We start from the raw sequence: 20,397 nt of genomic DNA, 5'->3' as shown, positions 1-20,397 counted from the left end.
AGCAGGTTAGAGGATGATGACAAAGAGCCCCGAGCTTGAGACGATTACATGGAGCCGCTTATGATAGCACACTGTAGTCTTGGAGTGGTGCTTATCTTATCTAAACTTTGTGCCTATCAGACCTGACTTAAAATGTTGAGACCACATACACATTAGGAACAATACACACAGCGTGGTAAATATAATAAGAATAAACAATGGTGTACCTTATGGACGTAGTAAAAAAAAAAAAAAAAAAAAACGCACAAACCTGAACAAACAACTGTTTCTTCAGAACCAGTATTCATCAGGGAATGTCCTGTGTAATGCAACAGTCAATTGGCTTTTTAATCTTTCATGTAATCTGTGGCTTCTGCTGCTGACAGAGACTTGTGTTCCCTGACTTAAGCCTCCCAGGCAGAACAAATCATCCGTTAAAACTGAGGCTCTGCAGAAGAACTGTTTCCCAAAGCTTTAAAACCAATCCGTCCAATTTGACAGTTGAACTTTTCCAGTTGGAAACAATGAAATAGACTAAATGAAAGCCGAGGAAGGATTCACATTCATACAGTGCAAGTAAATTGCATCCCAGGTAAAATTCAAATAGAAAATACAAAAATGTGCCCAGTAAATAATACGTACGTTTTAATTTGGAGCCAAATGGAGGGACATCCATTAGGACCGTTTGCGTGACGATGTTTTCAAGTGAGAATTGCAAACTTTGTGTTGCGTTTTGGGAGTCCGTTTTGGGAGTCCGTTTACATGACGACGGCGCTCGGAGCCACTGAAAACGCTACTTTCTGAGATGGCTCTGAAGCTGGAACCTTTTGAAAAATGCTCGTCTCCATGGAGATGGGGTAAACACAACTTTTTGAAAAAGTTGCGCACCATGGCCATAGTAAATAGTTCTCTGCACATGTGCGAGTAGATGGTCAATAACAACAGTGTTTGCCTCCAGAGTGACATGACTCCCAGTCAATTTTCTTGTGGGACTTGGTAGTTTTACAGTCGAGAGTGACCTGTAATAGTGATCCATCTTCGTTGTCTGTCCATGCGAATGTCCGTGTACTCGCCATTGTTAATGTTTATCGCATATTGTTCTCTGCATGCATCTGTGTGGTTTCATCACAAGAACAAACAATAGCGCCAACTGGGGGCCTGGCATGCTAACTACATCGTTTTCAGCTTTTCTGTTCTTTCCATATAAACGTGACATCATTTTCAAAACTTTGCAGTGGAAACGCAAAACTTTTTCTGAAACGAAAATGCCAAAAACAATGTAATTTCACTTGAAACACTGTCATGTAAATGAGGCTTGAGTTAAAAAGAAGGGAAATTATTTCAAAAATATTGGTGATGATATTAATGATTTATGATGATGATGATGATGGTGATGATGATGATGATGATGATGATGATGATGATGATGATGATGATGATGATGATGATGATGGTGAGTAAATTAGACCATAACTGTCTTCCTGAAGCAGGTGTGGTTAATGTTTTAGTCACACACACACACACACACACACACACACACACACACACACACACACACACACACACACACACACACACACACACACACACACACACACACACACACAGGCAACCAATTACAAGGTGGCTTGGATTCCCATTTGCAATTACCAAGCAGCTTGATCCTGTCAGAAGATTGGATTGATCCCATTTATGTCATTCAAGTCCCTGGAAAGCAAGTATTTAATGAGGAGCTACTGCCACTCATTATGAAATGAGCACACTCATCATGCTCCAAGGTTATTGAGGTCATTGTACTATAAAAAAACAAAAAATAAATGCAGCTAGTCCAATTTTGACTGTCGGGGTATTTAATTTCCTTCTTTTTGACCACATTAATTAACACAATATAAAATTAATGTTATGTTAATTTAAGTGAGCTTTTAATCAGAATGTATTGCTTCCAAAACGGAGGTGCCTGCAGAACAGGACCAGCTAATACTAATGCAAGGTGGCAGGTTATCAAGTGGGAAGTGAATTACATTATCTTATAGTTTCTATACGGCAGTGATACTCAACTTTTGACTATATAGCATTTTCCCTTTTGAGATCTTGGCCATCGTCCAGTGTGAGTCTGCGAGATGTTAAACATGTGCCTGGAGTCAAAATCCTTTTCATTTTGCTATTAATATACCTTGCAGTGGTTATAGAGGCAAGTCATTCATGATGGAAGTTCGGAGCTTATCACACGGCAGCACAGCTGATGCCCTGGTGTGTGTGTGTGTGTGTGTGTGTGTGTGTGTGTGTGTGTGTGTGTGTGTGTGTGTGTGTGTGAGGGTGAGTGCAGTTTGCTCCATTTCCCTACAACAGCTACTGTAACAACTTCAGGGTCTCGTATTGGGTGAAACATTTTGCCACTCGGTACTAGAAACTACGAGTTCAGTGTTTTCAGCAGTGCGTGGAAGCCGCCGCCGCCTCCCTCCACAGTTTTTCTGCTTGTAGAAGCTGGTGTGTCATTACAGCTCCTGGTGCAAAAGCCCCACTGATCAATACCAGTGAGAGGTTTCCTCAATGCAGGAAACTCACACCGTGTTTTCCCTAGTCAACATCTTAGCTACTTCTTTTATGGTTTGTAACCCGTGTGTGGATGTTTTGGAGGGGGGGGGGGTTGTTATTCACTGGATTAGGAGAACAACAAGAACAATTTTCAGCACATTTTGTTGGGTTGAGAAAAACGTATTTTCTCAAAGTCGATCCTCAGAACGACTGAATATCACTGCAATGATGTTTTCAAGTTACTCTGCTCTAAATTAAGCCTTTAGCATGATACATAAGATCGCTAAGCCATATTTTTATTTGTGTGTTGTACATGTAACATAAAGATGAGGGAAATTCATGGAAACTATGATTGAATTTGCATTTTGACAAATTATTTTACAATTTTTGCTCTTCTATGACTAGATTTTGATTTTCACCACATTTTTGGCATCACAGAGATCCCCCAGGTCCTACCAAATGGATGTTTTCATGAGTTGGAGAGTACAAAACAAAGCTTAATAGATTTGGACTTATAAAATGTTTCCATTTACTTGTTATTCTAATGCAAAGTTTCACTCAGCATGCAAGGTTAGAGCTCGTTCACAAGTTTCTACTGACCTCTCAGTGACACAGTGAGGAGTTAATTTCTTACATTCCGTCACAAGCAACTTTCTCCACTGATGGTGGAGATATCGTAAATATCTCTACTGTTGTGTCACCGATCCTAACAATATGGAAAAGATAAGACTGTGACAGCTTTAGGTGATGAACGTAATCAAGTATGTAACTGTCCTGAAGCTAGCACTCTTTTGTATATTTGGATATATCTTCAGTTTTCCCACGGAATATGGAGGTCTGACCAGAGCGTCAACATCTGTTGAGCTTTATTATATATGATTAGTTTTTGCAGCAGTTATTTCCATCTATCTGACCCCAATTGATCTGAAAGAGCTCAGCGTAATCTTCTTAGGCCATAGTTGGGATTCTTTCTGCATTTTTTTTTTTGTGTCCTCTTTTAACCTTGTTTTCAGAATTACATACCATAAATTTGATAGCTTTGAAGACATAAGCCATATCGTAGCCTTTTCTTTCCCCCCCGGTGTCACTCCAAAAATATAAAAGTTAGACGCACTATATAATTTTATATTTACAGAATGTGAAAGTGTCGCTTTAGTCCCATACGGAGTAGCCAGAATGTCATATTCCCACTAATCCCTATATTAAAAAGCCTCAATCTTTTCTGTATTACTATTACATTCATGCGTCTCTCAAGCTTTAGTCCTGCGCAAACGTTCCCATCATACTTAGAGTGATAAGATCGGGGGTTCACTGTGTGTGTCTGTGTGTGCATAAACCGACAGAAGTATATGCACACAGAAATTGCATCTGCGTGTGGAGAGGGTCTTCATGGGCCAACAGTAAATACACAGGAAAAAAAAAAAAAAAAGCATCGTGTGTAAACAAAGAGCAGCTGGGAGACAAACATCAATCACCCGCCCACGCTTGTCATACAAACCCTCGCTCATCCAGAGTACTTTACAGACTCACAAATAATCTGCAACAATGCCACCAAACAAGCTGGTGTGTGTGTGTGTGTGTGTGTGTGTGTGTGTGTGGGGGGGGGGGGGGGGGGTGATACCATTCCTCATGAAGTTTATTTTTTATTTCCTTCCTTTTTTTTTCTTGTTCTCTCCTGACTGTTTGGAAGAGAGATCTGAATATTATTCCCTTTCTGTTATTCTGTTGCTGGAAAGGATTTGAGGAAATACGTAAACAAACTACAGGAGCAAACATATTTTCACTGTAAAGTAATCTTTACTCAATAGAAAAAAACAAACTTCAGCCTGGTGCCATGTTCTGTCAACAATAAAGTAATCTGTAATGACACGAAACGCAGACAAGAAGAATCTACTACTTTGAGACTTTGAGACAAACTGACTCAAACTGACTGTAAATGTAAAAGGGCCTGTTATCGAGAGGAACCCACAGATTTTTCACATGACTCTTCAGCAGGCAGCAGTTTTACGCCTGTTGACGGCGACTCGGCGGCGAGCAACTTCGGCAACATAGAGGAACATTGTGGGGTATTAATGACATCTTGTCAGGAATTAGAGAAGTCTGAAACATGGTGGGGATGCCGTGAACCTTGTGATATCGCAGTAAATATTGTGTATGTTCTTGATAAGCAGACGCAAAAATCAATGTTCATGAAGGGCTGAAGCTACGGAATAGGTTTGTATAATTGACAAACCTGTTATGAGTCAACTTGACTCACTGTTGACTCCTGACTCATACTCCTTGCATTACTTCTTAACACAAAACTAATATTGAGACTATCAAAATGAATATTCTTAGTACTGAACATGACACACGCGAACTGCAAACTATACTTGCATTGTGGTTACAGTTGTTCTGTAAACGTGGCGTCACATGAATCCAGGCAGGATATCAGGACATCACATTATGCTCTTTCTTACGTTCTTCGTCTTTTTAATCAAATGATGTCTCTGACCTGGAGAGGTTGATTGCCCTTTGCCAAACCTCTCAGGCTGGTGTAACTTAAGTGTCATATCATAAGACAAAGCTCCTGATGGCGTAGGTCAAAGGTCACAGAGGCGCACAAACCTCCTGACCACAATACGGTAGCAATATGTCAGTGGGGGAAACTGGAAGGTAAAAATCTTGACTCGACTTGACTTAATCAGGTGCTCAAAACAGTGTGAGACTCCATCCTGTGGTGGGTCTTTATGTCGGGGCCTGGCAGACACAGGCCATGGTCTGTCCTCAGTCTGTTCAGTGCCACGGACACTCGTCTGTGTGCATCCGTGTCTGACAAACACTCACATTGGCAGGCTTGTCCTGGGAGAACAACAGCTTGCCCTTTCACAGTTTAGCCAACAAAAATATAAAGATGGAACAATTAAATGAAGATACACATCGTTTATGATGAGACAAAGTTCCATTTGTCAGCTTGTAATGGTACATTTTTGGAATAGTCCTAATGTGCATTATCTATTTGATGCCGAGTTGGCCTTGTTTGGATATGTAATAATTACATAAATATCTAGCTTGAGTAAAGGAGTTTTCCACACACTGCTGCTACAATCTGTGGACCAATAATAAACAGAAACAAATCTCATAGAATTGTTTCTAAATGCATTCTCCATGTTCCAAAAGGGGCCACGAAACAAAGAAGGGGGGGGCATCAGTTAATCTCGCAGTCAAAGCGAGCATCTCTGATCTGTGTAGAGATACATGAACACAACTGGAGGTTAATTCATTAGTCGTTAATCCTCCCTGTAACCTTTAACACAAAAGGTCTCACCTCAACTGTTCACCTAAAATTAGCCTTTATTCACGCCCAGTTCAGATTATTTTACTTTGACCTCAAAGAGTGTGGATCTGTCAAAACGGCCCATTTTGCAAAAATATCCTCAGTTTGAATGTCAAAGTGGTTTGAACAAGCACTCACACGCACGTGCACGCGCGCACACACACACACACACACACACACACACACACACACACATTACAGCACAGGGTAGTAATTTGGACACTTGACAGGATGATTTAGCTCATGGGGAATTAATGGACACAGCTGATGAATGAATGATAAATCACTCATTTTGGATCTGATCACACTGTATTTAAGGCTACGCATGGAAGAACTCACAGCATCTGCTGCAGCCCATTTTGAAGCCTAATTGAATTACAAAAGAGGAGGATTTTCATTTTCTCCGTCCGTTACCATCTGACGCAAGGCTCCCCAAACAGTTTCCACCCTCAGCAGGTGGAGCCGCTCACCACCTGTGGGACCATCATCACTGGTGGAGATGCCAGCCATGCATCCCTCCACACCAGTTCATGTAAAGTTCCCAGCCCGGGAGAGATACCATGAGCCAAAATAAGTTCTGATGTAACCGGAGTTTCCACTTTGGTTACATCAAATCTAGTCCAGGGGAGTTCTTTCTTTTTTTTTTTTTTGTAACATACCCTTGACCCCAAAACTGGAAATAACTTTTAATTGTTATTTTTGTTTTTTTTAAATATAAGCATGCCTCACATACTTTCTTTTGCTGTAGCAGCAGTATGTAGTATAGTCCCTTGATATGAGTGGTTGCCAGTTTTTGCTGCAAGGCAAAGTCTGTCTCATCAGGTTAAAAAAGAATGTTTTTGGTTCACTTTCCCACGTTAGCTGTAGTTAGTCGGCTGGAAAAATGCTGAATACTTATTTGATTGAGCTCTGTTGTGTTGTGACACTGGAAACATTGTCTTTTGACAATATAGGAATATTATTTGGAATAAGTGATGTCTTTTCTCGCCTTGAAAGACTGATGATTTAATTAGTTAATTTTCCAGACTGATCCAGCTCCTCTTTTTCACTTCATTTGCTTAGTTATTAGCGGGTGCAAGAGGGGAAGAAATATTTTCCACTCAACAAATTGTGCCATTATCTTAACACTACATTAATTGATATAGGACTTTCCATAACATTCTTTACAGTTTATTTGTTTTTTTTTTGCACTGACATCCAGATCACTTCAAGTAATAAACCTTAATTACTAAATATAAAACTTAATTCAATATCTCTGACTGAAACACACTGCAACAATGTGATATAAATCTGCTGCTGGCCAAACCTGCAAATAAATCAACATAGGGTTAATCTAGTTTAAGCTCCATTTATGTCGTCACTTTTTAACGGCTGCATCTACCGGAGTTTTTCATTGGTGAAACGTGAGGGAAACATCCGGCTGGTTCAGGAAAATCAATACGAACAGAACATGGTGTTAGTTCCAGTTAAAATACAAATGAATTTTGAGCCTCAGTTCACTGGGACAAGAACATGCTGCTTTGTTTCTGCTGGGATATTCAAGTGGCCAGTTATTTGCAAACATGATTATTTCAGGTACTGTGCTTCTTTCTCTTCTCCTGGAGTCTCCTGTGATGATGTTCCAAAAACCCTCATTTTCGGGAGGCGCTGATAGCAGTCCAAAAAACATGCACTGGGGGTCCTTGAGCAAGGCCCTCAGCCCCCCCCCCATCTCTCCAGGACACACTTGTAAAAGAGATTACTAATCTCAATGTGGTTCTCCTGGCTATAATAAATAGCGTCAGAGCAAAACAATTCTGCAGGACCAGGCTATCTGGGACCAGCACTGAGTGGAAACAAATTCTCCAATCACATTCCTAACGGCCTGATCATTATCGTGCTCTCGTTGTGTTCTGCTATCTGCAAAAAATACCATCCTCTCATTAGCGCGCCGACCAGATCCACAGTCTGATCCAGTCTGCATTGTGCAGCGGGAGGACAATGGGCTAATTTGCATAAGTGTACAAATGCCATTTCTAATTATTGTCTACATACAAACAGAAGCTGTGTTACACCAACATGCATCAGCCGACCTCTGATATAGTTTTCCTGACCGCTGAACTCTTCTTCCCCAACCAGCCTTGTCCACTTCTCCATTAGTCAGTAAACAGCAACCACAGCAAAAACCGTCTTATCTGGCACTGAATCGCTTCTTGTTCAAATGAGAATTTGTGAGATATTAGGTTGACTGCAGTGTCAGCAAAGATTGGTTTAATAAACATGGAAAAACAGCGCTCGCATCAAACATATCTACTCAATGCTTCCATTTTATCACAGCGCAATATTTTCCATTCAATACAGAGAAATTCACAGTATTTCTTCATAACACTTTTTTGCCAAATGAGTTATTTTCCACATCAACAAAAAAACGTGAATCTGATACTAGGTCGCTGTGAAAACAACAGAATCAAGATTGAAACTTCCCACTGCATAATTCCCTATTGCTTTTGGACAACACCCAAAGTACGCTGGAATGAGCCCAGGCCTGGTGTAAATACAGTTGAAAAGTGTGACAAAATCCACTCATTTAGACAATAATCACAGTGAGCATGTTTATGGGTCATTAAAGGAAAGCATACTGTGAAGAAGAAATCTCACACACTAAGCCGCTGCTCATTAGGGGGACGCGGAGGACTCAAGTAATTACTTTACAAACATGACAGGCAACAAAGAATGTGTCATGACTCTTGAGAATTAGTGTACACCTCTACCCTGCCATGACGGGAATCCTTAAGAAAGGACTGCCTCCAAAAATGCCCCGGTATGAATCTGCAGGTGGGACAAAAGTGCAGAAATTACTGGCATATTCCTGCAATGAGAGCAATCCACAGCTCAAGTCTCTTTCAATGAGTGGATAATGAGTTAAAGTGATATCCAGGACTGTAAAATAGAGACAAAGAGAAACTTGACCAGACCGTGTCGCCATCACAGAGATCTAATAGCAGAAATATTCATTGGTGATTAGAGCAAATTAAATGCATGAGTGGCTGCTTTCTCAAACAAGCACTTAATGACAAGATTAGACAACAAGCGGACATTACACAAACACAGGCGCTGAATATGTGGATGGCTCAGCTACACATAATGTGCTTTATTTGTGCTTTCATAAGTGTTGTATCTACAAAATCAGCCAGTGTAGCTTATTGCAATAGCATGTACAGTTGTATAACTGTCAACATTCACCACGCATGTCAAGGTATGAAGGGACCAGCATGAAAGAAATACCGATAAAGAGCAGCGTGACGGTTCACTTTCAGCCATACAATGAAGCTCATTGTGCATGTTTCAGTCACAACTCATTAAAACTGTATGGAATCATATAGTGAATACCCATCATGATTAAGATACTTAAAGTATATTCAGAGACTTTAAGCAGCTTGTTTTTCTTGTCTTTGATTAAACAGATTCTCTGACTTATTTCATCCACAGCTGTACAGTGGAGAAACAAAACGGATCTGCAGCTACAGTGGTGAAGGTGTTTGCACTGTTATTTATTGTTTTTCTTCGTTCAATTCTTCAAATGATTACTTGAGCTCCAAAACATTTTCTTGTTCTTAAAGAGTAACAACAAGTTGCATTGAACAGTGAGAAAAGAAACACAAAGAAGAATGATAACTGTGTTAGCTGTGCAGAGGATAGTGGAGCAACCACCAAGAAAAGGCTGACCAAACCAATAGATATTGCTGTATATTCTGTATCATAAACTTGACATCTGAATAGAATTCATGAGAAAAGGAAATATTCAAAACATCATTCAGGAAAATGCTGAAGTCATTGGGCAGGATGGGGATGGGAGGGCTGTGGCGAGAGGTAAAGGGAGGAAAAATGTCCTAAATGCCGTATTTTTAGTATTTGGCTCTTCTGTGCTTCCCGTGGGCTCACCACTCGCAGGAAAGGTTCTTAATTGGTGCAATGTGATCTGGGTGACAGTGCTCAGACTGCCACCCCCGCGACCCGGAAACGGATAAGCGGGAGAAAATGGATGGATGGATGGATGGATGGATGGATGGATGGATGGATGGATGGATGGATGGATGGATGGATGGATGGATGGATGGGTGGATGGATGGATGGATGGATGTGCTGTACTAAAATGACGATTCTCTGTGTTTTCAAACGTGATCTCTCTCACATGATAAAAGTCATTTAAGCAACGATTTATATCCAACACGAGTTCTACTTCTGAAAGCCAATAACTCTACTCAATGATCGACTTTGAATATCGTGTAATGTAATGAAACAGAATTAAAAACTGAAAAAAAAAAAAAAAAAAAAAACCCTGAATAAGCTGTTTGGCATTGGTGAAGAACATTTTCTACATTTTTCATGGGTTCAACCCACATACTGCTGCTCATCCCGTTCTCCCTTACCAATGTGGCGCGATTTAAATAACCAAACTGCATGAGAGGTTTTGCCAAGAATCAGTGAAATAATCGACCAAACACACACATTGCCTCACCTTTTATTGCTTGGTTTTGCATGTTGTGGCCAGTGTGGGTATTTTCAAAAGCATGAGGCAGGTGCCTCTAGATGCACTCTAGATTGATTTTCCTGGTCTCAATATTACCACCGGAATTACAATGATGTGTGCCAATGGGATCGTATACTTGCGTTTTCAGTTTGAAAATTATAGCTGTTTTTTCTTTTCTTTTTTTTTTAAATGAAAATTATAGTTGAGCAGGCAAGACACTGATAAGAGCAGTTTTATGGATACGCTGCTCCAATGAGAAATTCTTTAGTGCTTTCCTGGTAGAAGGAAAAATATAATAAGGTAATACAGTCATTTGCATATTGTTTCTATAAGACTTTATTTCAAAAAGTTTCACATATTCTATCTTCCTCTCAGTAGGCCTATAAAAGACTCCTATAAACCTTAGTTGTGCTGCTGCTACGTTTCAATCTGCTTCGCTGTGACGCTGTGAACAGAGAATACTTCAAGCTGTTGGTTATTACATAACGCTGAAGTTCACCGGAGGTTTCAGAGGAAATTCAGGATGAATCCTGTCTCGTGCGGACTGAAACTAACAAGTGTGTGTCTCTGTGCATGTGGCAGAAAACGCAGATTTGATTGGTCAGATTCTGTTCAGTTTCCATGTTTTCCCAACAGCGAAATGTTCTTGAACTGTCTCCTGAGTAATGCGCGTCTTCAATATTAACAGTGACATTTCTGCACCAAGTTTAGGTGATAATATCAAGTCAAAGGCTTGTTATTCTATATATATATAGAAAAACCGGCATATATATATAAATAATGGTGCACTCATCTGGAGTGTGCATGAAGGACAGTGTCTGAGTTATACAGCACAACACTGAACCCAGAGACATTGGTCTGATAGGATTGAATGGGGCAGTGTTCACGGGGCAACATCAAATGATATTTATGCGTCTGCTTTAATAGTCATCATTACATACCATACTATTGAATCACCCTGTTGGCTCACACGGAGTGATACAGCCTTCTGATGGAGCTGTTTTCCTGTAAGCCCAGAGGGCAAAACCAGATCTTGTTTTTTAGATCTATTTATAATAAAACAACAACCAAAAAAAATGGGAACAATAGAGGAGGAGGAAATTGGCTAAAAAGGAGGTCAGTTTGTGTGTTATTCTTATTTTATTTGAGAAATACAAACAGAGCCTGCAATTTATTCTTTCTTTTTTTTTTTCCCCATCAGTGCCCCGCTTGAACAATCATACAGTCTGACACATTCACAGCTGGAAGCTGCTCAGTCCAACTACAGTCTTGCACTGTTGTCCACTGACGAGCAATGGTGGACCAAGTGCTTCACTCAAGGGCACCTTGAACACAGATGAGAGCGTTTTTCGCTTCCCTGTTCTGATTTTCTCAACTGGGATTCAAACTGGCACCCTCCCCATTACCAGCTAACATCTCTAACCTCAAAGTCCCTGCTGCCTCTTGTGTGTGCGTGTGTGTGTGTGTGTGTGTGTGTGTGTGTGTGTGTGTGTGTGTGTGTGTGTGTGTGTGTGTGTGTGTGTGTGTGTGTGTGTGTGTGTGTGTGTGTAATCAAACAGTTACCACTCTACTGTAGGCACTCTACAGTATGCATGTGTTATGCATAGTTCCCCTTGGATGAGCATTAGGTTTTACTTGATCTCACCGCCCTAAGCTTCCCGTGTGCGTCATCCCGAGCTCCTATCGAGCAGAAAGAAGTTTTCACTGTATAATATTGTAAATGATTAAAAATAGCACCGGGAAGCATGGAATAAAATGTGTGTGTGTGTGTGTGTGTGTGTGTGTGTAAAGTGTGTGTGGGGGGGGGGGGGGGGGGGGGGGGGGGGGGGGGGTGTTAAATGGTTGCAAATATGCTTCCTTGTATGTGCAAGTATTTTTAGACTCATTACATCCTTCTTTTGATGTTAAAACATGGTCGCCTCCCTGAATGTGTGAGACAGACTTAGACAGGCTGAGAGAAACATGCACACGGGAGTCGCCACGGAGATGACCAGACGCCAGGCGCCTGCTCATGTTACATTCAGCCATGTGAAGCTCCTCATCGCTTAACACTTCATAAAAAAAAAAAAGAATAAATAACAGCATTAATTTACTTTGTCCACTTGGCCATCATATAATCTGGAATCCACTGGGTTTGCACGACAGCCGACTTATTGCCTGACTGGCTTGACGCAAAGCGCTATTGGCAGAATTTCTCTACAGGTATGCGGCCTGACAACCCAACGTCCGCACAGCGCGGTGGGGGTGTTGGATCAAAGTGATGCAAACAGACAGGGTGTCATGGAATATGAAGCCTGGAAGGTCAAGTTTAAGTGAAAAGGAAAAAAAATAAAAAAAATGTTTCGAGTGTGCGTGTGTGTAAGGATGAGTAAGCTCAGGAAGAGGAAGAGTACAAAGGGGGGGGGGGGGCACAACTTCATGAGTGGAATGTAAAATGCAGCATGTAAGAGAAAAAAGTGGAAAGACAAGAAAAAAGAAAAAAAAAAAGCCCAAGAGAAACAGGCAGCATTCTTATCACACAGTGAAGGCACAGCATATACAGCAGACTGGGTGGATTACTGCAGGCAGGCTTTGTTTTTTCACATAATCCTGGAAATATTAGAAAAATTGTGAAATTGTTAAGAAGGTGTGGCCCGTCGTAAAGAGCAGACCGAGTCAAATGATTGCTTGCTGGGTCAATTTTTCTTTCTCTTGATGACCCTGGAAAGAGGCCCGAGCCCAGCGGGACAAAGTAGCACCTGCCAGGAATGAAATAATCCAGTCACAGAAAAATTTCTAATTTTTTTTCCTTTTTCTTTTTTCACAAAGCAGCTCTTGGGTTTTTGTTTTTCTTTGCTACAAAATCCCAGCAGCACACGGAACACACATGACTGAAACCGCACACCTCCATCTCTTTAACTGTATGTCTATAGTTTGTATGCGAGGCTCACGTCCATATATTGCATTAGTCCTCTTGTTTTTATCTCTGTTATCATGCACTGTTGTGAACCCCTCTCGCTCTCTCTCGCTCTCTCTCCCCCTCTCTCTCTCTCTCTCTCTCTGTCTCTCAGCAGCAAACAAGCCGGACCAGGTTTTCATCACAGGCAACGATAACATCATCCTCACAATCCCAGCAGCTGAACCACAGCTATGCATATATCTGCTGCCTAATTAGATCTGTGTGTGATCTAATGTTTGAGTTCTAATCCTTAGGAGAGCCGGAGAGCCCTCTGACGGGAAATCTCTATGAAGTAGATCTGCCAGGCGGACGTAATTAATGAAAAACGCATCAAGTCTTTTTACATGGCGCGGGGATGCACAGGAGCACTAAAAGAGGCGGTTAACGCTGACTGTAAGTTATCAGGTGCAAAGCAGCCTCGGGGCCTGCTCACAGGCGCGCCTTCCTTCCGTGTCCTGGCGGGCAGCAGGGGCATTAACTAATCTATAGCTGGGAGTTAAGTGCCTCATGAGAAAAAGAAGGAGATCCTTATCTTCTTGCACTCAATGTTCATTTATTCAGCTCGGGCAAACTATAAATTAATTGCAAAGTCATGACCTGCTGGCTGTTGTAGGTCCCCAATTAGTCAGTGTTTTTCACCCACTGAGGCTGTCTTTTTCTTTCTTTCTTTTTTTCCTTTTGGTCCTTAAGCTGCTCCACCACACTGTGCTGCTCTGATACTTATCACAGCCATCACCACAGAAACTGACAAACCCGCTGAGCTGCTCTGACTTCATTACATATCTGTGGGAGAACAGTGAGAGGAATGATACGTCTTCAGCCCATTGGCAGCCAAATATGGGCTCAACAATATTATCACTGCTTGGATTCACTTTTATTTTTCTTCAAATTATACGGATCAATGAGAGAAATAATCAGGGTGGTATCAAATACAAAACTAATATTTCAATTATGAGTAAATGTGTAAAGTATGTGACTGCTCGGAGGTTTTTATTTATTTAAATATGAAATATAATCTGATTATGTCTCGGAAAAAGCCAGAATATGCCTTGTGTCAACTTGAGCTAATGTGCGTATTCTGACGTACTCTCTAACCTGCGGACCTTTCAGTTCATTACACCCTTCCGATTCCATAAACTATGACGCCCAACTGAAGTTGAACTATATGTCCTTTGTAAAGAGAATTACAAAACAACCCATACATAGTTTTAAAATTAAGCTTTAGGTGATTTTTTTGTTGTCATCATTCACAATACTGCTGTATTGTTTTTTACATTTTTATAATGACAAAAATACACAATTGTGTAATTTGCCGAAATTGTGCAGCTTGCGTGTGTTGGTCGACTTTAGCATGAGCAGCAGGTTGAGCCGAGCAGCAGCAGAGGCTGCTCTATTTCCTCACTCATGCACAATGTGGTGCACAGTGCGCATTCATCTCTTTTAGGAAGTGCTCATAAAACAGTCATGCGGATATAAAAGTATGGAAATCATTTCTTGAAGATAAAAATATACGTGAGAAATGTAAGACTGGATGAGAATTAGGAGGAGAGCAACAACCAAACAGTTCATTTAAGTCAGTAAAACAACTAGTAGTTCTTGAAATGTACTTGTCCGCTGCATGAACGTAGACTGAATAACGAAATGCACTAAAATGCGAGTATTCTGGAAAAACTCAAACCTAAAAAAAAAAAAAACACAAAACGTGAAAGATGTGCTTTTATCAGAGATGCAATGATTTTCAGTAGCTTCATTTGTAAGTCATGTAGTCTGTCTTTTCTCGGCTGGGCGAGGATCTCATGCACGTATCTTAACATCAGTGCCTTTTAGATTTCTCACTGATCAGCCTGCCTGTTTGCCTTTCTTACAGAGCTGTAATAAGTTACTGCTAATGAAATCAGAATATCTTATGCCCTTTGCTGCACGTTAAAAGCCTTTGTCGCCAGGTTTTTGTTTAGTTTTTTTTTCCCCAGCCTGGCACCAAATCAACCAGAATTACAACTTTATGGTGGGCGTAGAGATGCTTTTACCTTCAGCAGATTAAAGTGAAAACCTTTAGGGTCAAATATCTAAGTGAAGTACAGAGAATAAAAGAGAAGCTTTTAATGGAGGGGGAGTTCAACAAAACATGGCCATTTAAAGTTACGAGCTGGAGTTCACTGTTACGTTGTTTTTAGCCTTGAAGGCTGGTAAGAGGAGAGCTTTGATCACCAATTGGCAAAAATTATTTTTAGACAAAACAATACGGGAATAAGTCGACTTTTCAAAGCTCCCGTAACTCCGTCTTTGTGGGTGAAACTGCAACTGCTTGAGCCAAAGGGGGCTCGACATGAGGGTTCACAAAGGAGCCGGCGTATCATCAGAGGTGGAACACACGATACAGCCGTTGGATATTGATACAACTGGCAGACAATACATTATGCAGAGTGGTTTACCTTTCACACCGCTGCTTTAAACATGTCTCCGCAGCGATACGAAGGTCTACAACCAAACATTGACACTCAGGGCTTTTCCTTTTTATTTGATTTTCTGCACTAGTGTTTGGATTTAGAGGGAATAAGTAGTAAACACGGTCATTGAGGCAAGAAATGGTGCAGATGGTTCCTAAGCCGAACATAACTTAAAATAAATTGTATTGTTGGGAAATAGAAAAGTCTTTTTTATTTTTTTTTATTTCAAGATTAAGACGGGCACAATCAGTACTATCAAACCCTGGAGATGACAAAGTTACCTCCCATCTTCACATAAACTGTTAATGTTGCATGAAAATCCGCATTTTTTTAAGCACTCGTGAGTATGTGATTCCCTTTAGCCCTGTTCTAGCAGAACAAATCTGACCCAAGAAAGTTTTTGTTCCGCTGTTGCGTCACACTTGTAGCTTGCGATCCTGACTCGAGACGCTTTAAGGCTCCTGTGAACTCTGGCTTGAGCGATCAAAGCTTCTCTCCTAACAAGCCTTTCAAGCAGCTTTCCTCATGATGAAAATGAAACAGGAAACTGCGGAATCAACATGTACTCTCAAACATCGACAGAGGGAGATTTGTTTTCCTTTCACAGTCATGTCTCTATTAAGCGCCACAGTGCTGAGCCAATTTCCGTTAAGAATCTCCCAACAAAGCCAGTGGATATTTAGAAGCCTAAAACATTCATTTTAATTAAAGACACAAGCAAATACCACTTAATGCTGCATTAATTCCCCCCAAAATATTCATTACACGCAGACCATTAATACTGTAACAGATATGAGGAGTGTAATGGGTGATCAGAAATAACATCCTGCCGGCACACGGCCAAGTCACGCAACACCGAAAAGGAGAAACACAAACGTCACAGAACCGACAGCTCCTCACCAGTGTGGAGCACATTTGGGTTTTTTTTTGTTTTGTTTTGTTTTTTTCACCGCAGCGAAGCTCAGCACATCCAGGTATCGGTGCACTAATGCTCATCCTTATCTGTCACTTCAAATTCTGAATGCTTAGATAGCTGAGTCACCATTTCAGCTTTTCCGGCTGAACTCGTTGCGTTTCCCGCCTTGACATCAGCACGGAGGAAACAAAGGAGCGTCACACAGACGAGACCTTTCAGGTGTCTGGCGGAAACCTCGACACCTTTCTTTTACTCTGAGTCACCGAGTCGCCTCTGACACGTGAAGGGAAAAGAAACAAACTCATATGATTCCCAACGGGAAGGGCTCAGTTTGGCCCGCTGCAATCAAAAATACCAATATCAACCGTTTCTCACAGCACATCAGAGGCATTTATTGTCTCCTGTGACAAGCGAGCCATAAACAGTTCTAGTGTAAACATGGAAGGGAGGCTTTGGGTTTTGTGCCACATCCAGTGGGAAGCAGCAGTGTATGTCAACAATCACATGCAGCCACCAGCTTTCTGTTTTGTTGTTCTGTGAAAGATAAGTTAAGACCCATTTCAGATCACGGCAAAGCCAAGTCGGTTGATTCAACCCATTTTCGAGTGCGGTTTTAGTGTAAATTCCTTCATATTACATGTAGACTGTACATTCAGGAAGGTTTCTTGGCATGGGGCTGAGCTCACAGCACTGATTTTGCATCCAGCCATGCAGCCCAGCCTGCTCGCCATGTGTTGTTGGCTTCACGCTCACTCGCTCGCTGGCCATTTCATGCGCTGACAGAGAGTTTGGTCATGCAGAGACAACAGCGCTGCCGCCACCTGCAATATGTGACCACATCGCCTGCCAGGTCCTCCGCTGAGTGTATTCCATTGCTTGTTATTTAATTTATCCCCTTGTTGTCGGACCGCTGTGCAGTTTCAAATAATGTTTGCTCCATGCCAAGAGAAATTATGCCCACTTGTTTTTTCCTCAAAGGAGATTCCATCTATTCCACAAAAGGAAATTGAATTCCTTGTGGATGGAAAATGCAGACAATAAAAAACACTTTGGAACTGAGAGAAATATGTGGCTAAACAATCATCAAGGGCATCAAATTCCCACAGATAAGGCCCGCTAAAACAAACGGAGATTAAAGCATGAATGGAGAAATTTATAGATCAATCAATATGTCTGCCAATCTGCACACAATTTGCCAATGGCCTTTCAGACAGGAAATTGTAAGAGCCCTAAGTTAGGCATGCATGTCCACCGAACTTGAATGGAAAGTAGCAAATGCGCTTCAGTGGCATGAACTTGAAGAAGCACGTCACAGTCCTCATTAGTATTCATGCACAGTTTCACAAAACACAAAAGAAGATTTTTTTTTTTTTCTTCTCATGCTTCCCTCAAACCTCAAGACTTTTCTCCAAGTCGGCTGATTGCCATTTAAAACTTTGTCCAACGAGAGGAATAACTAGGCGGTCATTCGGGCTGGTGCTGCTTGACAACAACAACAATAATGAGGATAATAAAAATTAACTATGTGCTTGATTAAATTGCTGGTGCTTGCTACATTATGACCTCCTTACATGTAATTAACTATGATTACAGGAAAAATAACTTCAAAAGGTGCAGTTTCCTAAATTGAACTCCTCCCTTGTCTCCTGCTTTGTTCCACAAATTAACAAGCAATACTAACCCTACACATTCTGGGGTTAATGCAGAGATTCAATCAGGGCAGGCAGACCCCAGATAACATTTAATATTCCTGACATACATGTAGGGGGGTTGGGGGGGGGGGGGGGGGGGGGGTTATTCTCAGCTCTCCATTCACATGATGGAAATCTCTTCTGACCCCAGCATCTCTGCAGTAAGTGAAATGGTAATGTCAGGCGTGTATTTAGCAAATCGCTTCTACTACAGCTTCCAAATGATGACAAGCGGGATCCGTGTAGCTGCCAGTCAGCGCTCGCGGACCTGCGCGCGACAGGAAGCCTCTCGGGGGTTTCTCTCTCCTCTCACTATTAAATTATGAGCGTTTTCCCACCTCCTCTGAGCAAGGCAAACACCGCCGTGTCAATCTTGCCTGAACTCATGGAGGGGGGAGCGGAGGGGTGGTGGGGGTGGGGAGTGTGTGTGTGTGGGGGGGGGGGGGGGGGGGGGGGGGGGGGGGGGGGGGGGGGGGCATTTTTATTTAATCCACAACCCATATCATAATTACATTCACCGGCTAAGTGGTGTCCGTCCACACACACACACACACACACACACGCACACAATGTTCCACTATGCACCTGGTAATAATTTGGACATTTGGTTATTGAATTAAAGCGCCGGCTGGTTAAACACGGGAGAAGCCTGGGAAGCATTAGTGTAAAGTGTGAGCGGCGGCTGGGCTTTCCCCGCGGCTTCTGACTGTCAATAATCGCTCCGGTTCAACTCCGCCGCTTCTTGGCGCTCCTCTGCGCGCGCCCAGCCGCCGCGGACTCGGTGTCGGTCCGCCTCAGAAGCGGGCTGCAGCCAAGCTGACGTCTCGCTTCGCTGTCCAGTGTCCATCACATTCATTCCACACCGCCGCGGCTGAGAGGAGGAATTTTACGCAGGACGCGCGGGTTCAGAGCGCAGAGTGAAATAGAACGATTTGTTTTCATAGTAACGATAGTAAGTGTGACTAAAGTGTGACTACGCTTCAAGGTAAATATCGAATGTGTTCGTTTCTCCGCATGTTTGTCACTTTTAAACAATGTTACGTCGACTTTTTGTTGTTGTGTTGTTTCGTCCCTCGTGCCGCGCGCGCGCGCGCACCTGAGACTCACCTGCGTTTCTGAGCTTCTTGTTGCGATACACTGAGAAGATGACCAGCAGGTTCCCCAGGATGTCCACCACGATAGTGAAGATGAGGAAGCAGCCCAAAGTTGTGCTGACCCACGGCGGGCGGTTCAGGACGTCGTCACTGGGGTCCGGCGAGGAGCTGTTCAGGTGAGACCCATTTATCACCATTGTACACAGTCGCTGAACTTTCTCAAACTGGGGCAAATTGGACCTCCGCCTCCCCCCCAGGCCCCCAGGTCGCCGCCACCGCGCGTCCCTACAGCCCGGTGGACACCGGCAGTGGGTTACCAGAGCCACCCGCGGGTCTCATCTCAACCCTTTCTTCCTCCTCCTCTTCTTCTTCTTCTTCTTCTTTTTCTTCTTCCCGCAGCCGCCGCGGATCAGCTCCAGTAGCCGTCCCCGTCGCTCTCCCTGTCGGTGTCACTCCTGCGCCCGTGCGCCATTCACTTTGTCGGTACGCATGTGTGACATGAAGCCGCCACTTCAAACCTTCCCAGCATGTGATCAAACAATCCGGAGAGGAGCGGAGTTTTATTTCCAGGGAGAAACACTGTCGCTCGGTGGTCGAGGCGTGGAAAAGCAGTTCGTCGTGCGTCCTACTTTTTCTTTTTTTTTTCCCTCCCCCTTTTACCGGATGCGTGTTCATTCATGGCTCCATGGACGCTCGCTCGCTATTTTTCCAGCAGCCCATTCATTATTATTTCCAACGATCATTCATGCTCGATCTCTTTCAGAAAAAAAAATTAAAATAAGCCCAGATACTCGCGGAGGTTTTAAGGGAATTGAAGCTGACACGGATGCTCATTCACGCTGGATTGAAGTTGAATCGTTCCATAAACAATCCAAAAACCTGGATTTACTCTAATTAAGGATTGCGGATTGTTTTCTATAGCGTGGTTGTTTTTTTTTGGGTTTTTTTTACTTTTCCCCTTTCACATTTTT

The 20,397-nt window shown here is 42.3% G+C and overlaps 1 protein-coding gene across 1 annotated transcript in view; it reads right to left on the bottom strand.

Moving 5' to 3' along the window:
* mtnr1aa (melatonin receptor 1A a) overlaps positions 1-19,961 on the bottom strand; it is a 38,096-nt gene extending 18,135 nt beyond the window's left edge. Inside the window, exon 1 of the mRNA XM_080464469.1 lies at positions 19,440-19,961. Coding sequence (XP_080320595.1) covers positions 19,440-19,623 — 184 coding nt within the window. The 5' untranslated portion in view covers positions 19,624-19,961. The remainder of the gene's footprint in view (positions 1-19,439) is intronic.
* Positions 19,962-20,397: the final 436 nt, after the last annotated feature.

This window comes from Lipophrys pholis (genome assembly GCF_963383615.2).
Source record: "Lipophrys pholis genome assembly, chromosome: 5".
Taxonomy (NCBI): domain Eukaryota; kingdom Metazoa; phylum Chordata; class Actinopteri; order Blenniiformes; family Blenniidae; genus Lipophrys; species Lipophrys pholis.
This window is presented reverse-complemented; position numbering and strand designations above follow the sequence as displayed.